Consider the following 7,508-nt stretch of genomic DNA (forward strand, 5'->3'; position numbering starts at 1 on the left):
AAAGACTGGAAGTTAGGATAAGTATTAGACATCAGCTGGAGCTGCAGCCCATCATAGAGTCCCTTGAGGAAACGGCGCTGCTTATCCTTGTCATCTGCCACATCATTAGGAGCGTAGCGAGATAGTTGTGCAAACTTGTCCCGATATTCCGCCACAGTCATTGATCCTTGCTTGAGAGATCTGAATTCTTCCTGCTTCAGTTCCACTAGTCCATCAGGAATATGGTATGATCGGAAACTGTCCTTAAATTCCTGCCAAGTGATATCAGGAGCATTGTTGGGACGTCCAAACTGAAATGATTCCCACCAATCCTGAGCAGCTCCTTGGAGTTGCCCGGAAGCATACAACACTTTCTCCAGGTCATTGCATTGTGCTATGTTCAGTTGTTTCTCCACAGCACGCAACCAGTCATCGGCCTCCATAGGGTCTATGGCATGTGTGAACACCGGTGGACGACCTTTCATAAACTCTCCACGCTTATCTCTAACCTGGACCGGCGGTGGACCTCTTGCATGTTCATTGTCCAAACGCTGCATCATAGCTTGCATCAGCTGCGCTTGCATACCCATGATCTGCTCCATGGTCACAGGTGGCGGTGGCGGATTCATAAGAGCATCACGCCCACGACCACGGCATCTGCCTCTTCCTCCTCTTGCGGCCATCTGTTTTCCAACAAATGTGCAAAATTTAGGGATTTTTTCCAATTATAGAGAACTTACAAGAGATAAGAAACAATGCTGAAAATTTTCTGGGCAAGATTCAAACTCAGCAGTTCAGTAAAACTGTTATAACTCGAGTTTCAGAGATCCAACAGAGGTGCACCAAGATTCGTTAGAAAGCTTAGGACATCAGCTACAACTTTCATTTAGACCATTTTTGCAGATTCGAACTCACACATAGTCAAAAATAGAGCTAAACCGAAACTATTCTGAGTTCCAGACAGCGCAGGAACATCAACTCGTGCCAATTATATCTCCCAAACCTGAATAGCTATTGACGTGATTCCAAAGACACTTGAGAGATACAGAGGTCCAGTTATCTCCACAAAAATTTCAGAATTTTTATCATCCTAGATTTCGAGTTACCAGATAAAGAACACAGGCTGCTCCAGAAGTCAGCACAGCAGAGATAAGATAAAATGATACTTCTGCATTAAGATTTCATTCTAAAATTTAAAGTTCCAATCTAAGGAAGTTGTGGACATGCCCACAAACTTCCAGCAATCAAGCAAAATACCAACTCAACCAAGTTCACAAATCAAACATCTAAACAACCAAGTTCACAAGACCAACAAGACTAAATAAGGACACGAACTAACGACGTGATAATCTAGATCAAGGCACCTAACACCTATGGAGCGGTGTCAATCATGGTGAAAGAACGGCGCTTCTTCTTGTAGATTGAAGGCTGTCCCAGCTGTGCTCGAAGTTCATCCACTTGTTTCTAAAGACATCTCTGCGCCCTCTGAGATGCACGTAGTTCTCCTTTGACCTCATCATCCACTCCCTGCATAGCGTGGACATGCTGCACCGTTGCCTCCAAGGTGGGGTCATTCTCTGGTGGAGCCAAAACTTGCCAAACACCCTCATGATCATTTCGAGGAAGGAACCTGAAGCGATCCTCCCTCATGGCCTCGAAGCGACGACCATGGTAGTGGATGTAGGCATTCTGTGCTGCATCCTCCATGCCATCCAAAGCATGGGCTCTCCTGGCAGGGGCACTGTGGACAGTCTCCACCTCATGTCCTTTGATGATATCATTCCATGCGGTGACCACCAGCTCTACCTTCCAGAAGGTAGCCTCCAGTGGGTGCTTGTACTCGGCGCAGTGATAGCTGATGGAGGCGTGCAAGTCGGGGAAGTAGTCGTCCAGCACGTGGGTGAGAAGAGTGTGGTAGTAGGCTGTCTCTGGAGCTGGCTTGAAGTAGTACTTGCACTTCCAGCCAATCTCCTCGTCCTCCACGGGGGCAGCTGGGGCGGGTGCAGGTGTGGGGGAAGTAGCCGTTGACTCCTCAGGTGTAGCTACCACGGGGTAGATGGGCACAGCGACTGGTGTAGGAGTAGGTGTAGGCGTCGGTGTAGCCATCTCCTCGTCGTCGGAGATGATCACAACCTCCCTCTCCGCTGGTGGGGCACGCAGGGTGAACATGGCACGATAGCCGGCGGTGCTGAGTCGAGCAGTCTTCGGATTATGAGACATCTATAGATTTAAAGTGAGATGTAATTAGAATCAACAATTTTAAATAATAGATTAAGGTATGAAAGCATAAATGTTTTAATAAAATAACAAGGATAAGTCAGTAAGCAAGAAACCAAAGGAGCAAAGCTGCTAAAACGACCTTTTTCTAACTAGGCTTGCGTCCTACAGTCAACACGGCTCTGATACCAATTTGTCACACCCAATTTTAAGGATAAAATTGAATGCACTAAACTCGTGTGTGCCCAGGATTCAATCACACACACAAGCTGACAAATTACAATAGTATCATCACAGTGTCACATACATCAGAGTTATAATCGAACTTAGTCTCATACATCACAGCGGAATAATAAAAATAGAATAAACTCTCATGGCCGTCATCACAGGGAAGGTCAACTGGTTGACCACAAGCCTAATAATCCTCCGAGAAATCCTCATACCCGTTGTCATCTGTTACCCATCCGGGATTTTTATCCAAGTAAAGAAAATAAACAAGTGTAAGTACATTCCGTACTTAGCAAGCTAACATGGGGTTATGAAGCTCAAAAGGATAGACTCTGGTTTACTGCAGTTAGCATTTTTAGTAGGTCAAACTTTTATTCTCAAGTATTATCAAGTTATGCTTAAGCTCCCAATTAATTCCCATAAGAACATATAACGGGGTCAAGATTACCATAATTCATCATAGAACAACTTAATTGATCGTCATCAAGCATCCAATTATTCTGTGAGTTTTCCGGGCCGCTCGTAACCATGAGCACGGCTGTTATAACAGTTTGTTACCCTCTGCAGAGGTGGTGCACATTCACCGCGAGTCGTGATCCCCATATGCCCGGGTTAATTACTCCCATGTCACTTCCAAGGTGAACGGGCAGGGTACACTATGAAGCCATTTCATAGGTTTCCCTAACAAGTTAGGGCCGCTAGGTTTTCTTGGCAGGCAGATGTAGGGACCCCCCTTTCCTATGGCACAAATCCATCGCGGCTATACTCATAGGAACAGAGGCAGCCCTATACCCAAAGTGGCAAGCCCCATTTGCACCAAAAAAAAGGTAACCTCTAACTAGTTAGGAAAGATCCTATTACTGAGCTAAAGTCAGAGCCATATGACTCTCCCGGTTGCACTGTCAGTCCCAGCTTTTGCCGACAGATAAGTCCTTATGGAGGGCCGGGAGCAACATGAACAAAGGTCATTTGCACTTTCGCCCTATGGAACAGTTGTTATAATTCATGTTACTCACTTTGTTCCATAGTATTATTCATCAATATGTATATCATGTTCAGTTAGAGCACTAGCCATCTACCCATATGCATTTAACCCATAGGAGACAAGAAACAGGATAACAATCACTAGGATGTCCTTACGGGTATCAAATTTAGACACATGCAAATGAGTAATTGATTAAAGTGAAATAGGACATCAAGGAAGGCCCATGTTATACTTGCCTTGGTTCACAAACTCGTGCTGGTCCTGCTGGTCGTCGAAGAGTTCTTGGTCTCCAACGTTTTCCTCACCGTCTGAATGCGACCAACACGGCAACATACAATATTCCAAAAGCATTCATGCAAGGCAAACACTCCTATCATTAGAACAGTACACCAACAGTATTGAAATCAAAATAAAATGTTTATAAAACTAATCTACGTTTCGCTACGATCACGTCAACGCGAAGTTCACGAAAAACGGAGCTAAAATGCGAAAGTTATGATTAAAACGGGTTTTCCTATAGCCCTATATTTAATTAAATCTAAACATGAAATTAAAAAGTTCCAAACTTGACTAACAGTAGCTCCAACATGTAGCTTATGAAATTACGAAGCTAACGCGATTTGAATGGATCAATTCGGAGTTAAAACGACAATTCTATAAGCGAAACAGTTCGAATGGCATTTATGTAAATACTGAAAGCGTACTTTAGACTAAACCAGTGAACTATACGCTTTCAAAACGAGAAGGCGTACTCGAGGAAATACGCTAAGGACGGCGGGTCCAATTTATCCGAAGGCGAGGGACTCTTTAGCAAGATTCCGCGCGAAAGGGTAACTTCTAATCCTGGCCGTAGATCAAGAGATGGACGGCTGTTGATGCTTGGGGGAGAGAGAGAAGGGGGGGGGGCTGGCCGAAATAGTGACTCCGGCGAGGCAAGCCTTGCCCGTTGGCGTGAAGCTCACTGGCGCGTGCGGTTCCGGGGCTAGGGGCCACGGTTCGGAAATCCGGAGGCACCGGGAGAAAGCTGGGGAGAAGGGGAACTCGCGCAGGCCATCACGACGGCCGGAGGAGGAAGCCGAGGCGACGGGCGCCATGGTCGGCGGCCAAAGCTCGCGGACGCACGCGAATAGGGCCCCAAACGGCCACGGAAAGCCAAAATGAAAGCACAGAGGGAAGGAGGGGAGTACGGCGAAGCTTACCGCGACTTCAAACGGAGACGAACGCGACTCGGGGACGACGTTTCGCGCGGAGGTGAGCACGGTGGCCGGCGGAACTCTTCCGTGCGATGGTTGTGGCCTCCGAGGCTTGAACGTGAGAGAGAAAATGGAGTGGGGAGGGTAGGGGAGTGCGCGGGGGGAGGCTCGGCTTCTTTTTATCGAAGCCGAGGAGCGGGGGGAATGCTCCCACGACGCCGGGAGCGTGGGCGGCGGTTGCTCAAGCGCTCGCGCGGGCGGTTGCCGAGCCACGCGGAGGAAGGGGATGGCGCTGACACGCGGGCCCGGGCGGTCAGCGGCTGCAGGCGCGAGGATGATGCGGCGGCGGTTGCGCGCGAGATGGGCCGGCGCGTTGCGGGCGGGCGGTGCTGGGCCGGCTGGGCTGAGCGGCCGATGCGGCGGCGGTTGCTGGAGCATGTTGGGCCAGCGGGGAAAGAAAGGCTGGCGGGCTGAAACCGAGGAAGGAAGGAAAGAGAATGGAAAAATCCTTTTTTCTTTTTGTTTTTAGAGTTTTTCAAAAGTATTTTCAAATGGATTTTGAATTCATTTGAACTTTGAATCAAGACCAATCATTCACAAAGTAATTTGCAGCGGCATGAATGCACATACATGTTGCTACTTTTTGATAAATTTTAAATTCATGAGAAATTTATTTATTTTCCTACATTTCATGAGCACAAAATACATAATTAAATCATTTTAAACCTATTTTCCAAAAGAGGCAAATTTTAGGGTGTTACAAGAGAGTACGTATGCTACTAAGTCTTATTGCCCATGCCATCGGGTTCAAGATGATGGTAGGCGCCATAATACTGTTTAATGTCAGATACACGTGGGAGGCTACGTCGTCTTCTTCTGGTATGGCAGACGTCAGTGCTCGCCATACTGTTGATGCCCAGAGGCATGCAAGGGGTTTTACCATGCTCATTCGGTATGGCAGATGTTGTGGGTGCCCACAACACTGTAGGTCAAATGTCGGCACCTACAACACTATTCTGGCATGCCTAGAAGTCTATAGGGCAATCCTCTGACATATCCTATCGGTACTGTCCTATAGGTGTACAGGGTATGGCCCCTAGTCTTGTGGTTGACTTGAGTGCCCTACCTTACCTTCTCCGTCCATTTCCTGGTCCTTACCGTGCGGGCATCCCTGGTCGGTTGGTCCTACTCGGCTCTGATTGCGTCAATCAGAGAGGAGTTGTAAGCAAGGGTTTGGTGCATTCCTGGTCGAAGAAGCGGGTCAGAGCCGAAAGTGGTGTTTGGCTAGGCCTTCCATTCGGAGAGTCCATACAGAGGTAGGCCAGAGTCGGAAGCGAGGCCTTCCGGTTGAAGAGGCGGGCCGGAGTCGGAAGCGGACACCGTTCCTCCTCGGCTAGGCCTTTTGGTTGGAGATTAGATCATCCTTCCATCCTATTTGTTAGGTTTTTGGGCCGGCCTAGGAGTTACACGTTGTTCGCAACATTGTCCACTGGGTCGAGCCTTTGCTGGAAAGCTGGTCCATGAAGGACCCGGGTTTATGAACCCGACAGGAGCCCCCGAGCCCCTAGGCGATTCGGGTAGAATCGTCTGGGTGGTTTTTCGTGTTGCTAGCGGGGAAAGTTTTTGTTTTATCAGCGGGTGCACGCGAGCGCACCCGCGGGTGTAGCCCACGAGCCCCCGGGTGATTCGGGCAGGATCGCCTAGGGGTTTTTGTCAGTGGGCGTGTGTGCGTGTGTTTTTTAGTCAAGATAGTTAGTTTATGGATTGGGTGAGATGGAGCTCGCGGATCCTGGCATCGGTGTAGCCCCACGTAGCCAAGGCAGTTAGTTTAGGGATCGAGCAAGATGGAGCTCGTGGATCCTGGCATCGGTGCAACCCGCATAGCCGAGGTAGTTAGTTTAGGGATCGAGCGAGACAGAGCTCATGGATCCTGACGTCGGTGCAGCCCGCGTAGCCGAGGCAGTTAGTTTAGGGATCGAGCGAGACGGAGCTCGCGGATCCTAGCGTCGGTGGAGCCCGTGTAGCCGAGGTAGTTAGTTAGGTGACTTGAGCCCCTAAGCCTTGTTAGGCTTGGTAGGGGTCGGTTTGAGTTTTGTGCGTTACCCTGTCCTCGGTTTCTCACAACCGGAGGGGCTGAGCTTTGTCGCTTGCCTCGATTGCTCGGGCTCGAGTGACGCGCTCGGTGAGCTCGCTAGCGGGTATGATCGAGTGGAATCTGGATCCATCGTTCGTGACAGGGTCGGCATAGCCCTCTTGTGACATTCCACTGCTCCTTAACCTATAACCCGGTAGATGCCTAGGTCATTCCGGAGACCGGCCTAGGTGACCCGCTGGCCTCTCCTCGATGGAGATTCTATGAGTTTGGCGAGGTTTAGAATTGAACGAGAAGGTTGAGATGACCCTGTCTGCTATGGGGCAGACTGGGCAAGGGCCGCACAGGGCTCATCTGCATTTTCTCCCCTGGCTCTGTTTGACGCGAGGCGGCCTTGAGCCCTTCATGGGCCGGCCTTCAAACCCCAGTCGGTCGTTGCTCATTTTGAATGAGGCAACTGCCGCTTCGTGACGCAACACAAAGCGTTGTGACGCGTTTAGCCACATGTGCGATGCCTTAGTTCCCGAGCCCATTAACGCAACACGGAAGGCACGTCGAAGACCCACTTGCGTGTGGGGAAGGCCCGAGGCTATCTACAGAGTTACCCGACTAGGAGCTTGGCCCTTACGAGGGATTCCTTACGAGGGGCTCCAACGAGGACTAGGGGGAAGCTTGTGCGCTTCTCGATACCTCGGTAAAAATATCGGTGTCATCGACGGGAGTTTGCATATCTCTACCTTGCTTTTTAGCTTCCGCATTTACATTGATTGTATTACTCCTTTTGCGGTAGAGATAGCAACACACTAGCAAAACC

The 7,508-nt window shown here is 49.3% G+C and overlaps 1 protein-coding gene across 1 annotated transcript; it reads right to left on the bottom strand.

Annotated features, from left to right (window-relative positions):
* Positions 1 to 1,035: 1,035 nt before the first annotated feature.
* Positions 1,036 to 5,040, bottom strand: LOC136548015 (vegetative cell wall protein gp1-like). Its single transcript, XM_066539676.1, has 3 exons — positions 4,372 to 5,040; positions 1,931 to 2,199; positions 1,036 to 1,102 (listed from the first exon to the last, which is right to left on the bottom strand). Exons 1-3 carry the CDS (start codon positions 5,038 to 5,040, stop codon positions 1,036 to 1,038), a joined length of 1,005 nt encoding a protein of 334 aa, XP_066395773.1.
* Between the last annotated feature and the right edge of the window lie 2,468 nt (positions 5,041 to 7,508).

Source organism: Miscanthus floridulus, chromosome 4 (assembly GCF_019320115.1).
Source record: "Miscanthus floridulus cultivar M001 chromosome 4, ASM1932011v1, whole genome shotgun sequence".
NCBI classification, from domain to species: domain Eukaryota; kingdom Viridiplantae; phylum Streptophyta; class Magnoliopsida; order Poales; family Poaceae; genus Miscanthus; species Miscanthus floridulus.

What these genes read in the sequence shown, in the direction of transcription:
- LOC136548015 (XM_066539676.1), bottom strand. Translation starts at nt 5,040, where the DNA reads ATGCTCCAGCAACCGCCGCCGCATCGGCCGCTCAGCCCAGCCGGCCCA. An exon ending in CCCCGGAACCGCACGCGCCA is followed by an intron (nt 2,200 to 4,371) that starts GTGAGCTTCACG and finishes TTAAATCTATAG; the next exon opens with ATGTCTCATAATCCGAAGAC. An exon ending in GAGATTGGCTGGAAGTGCAA is followed by an intron (nt 1,103 to 1,930) that starts GTACTACTTCAA and finishes CTTCTGGAGCAG; the next exon opens with CCTGTGTTCTTTATCTGGTA.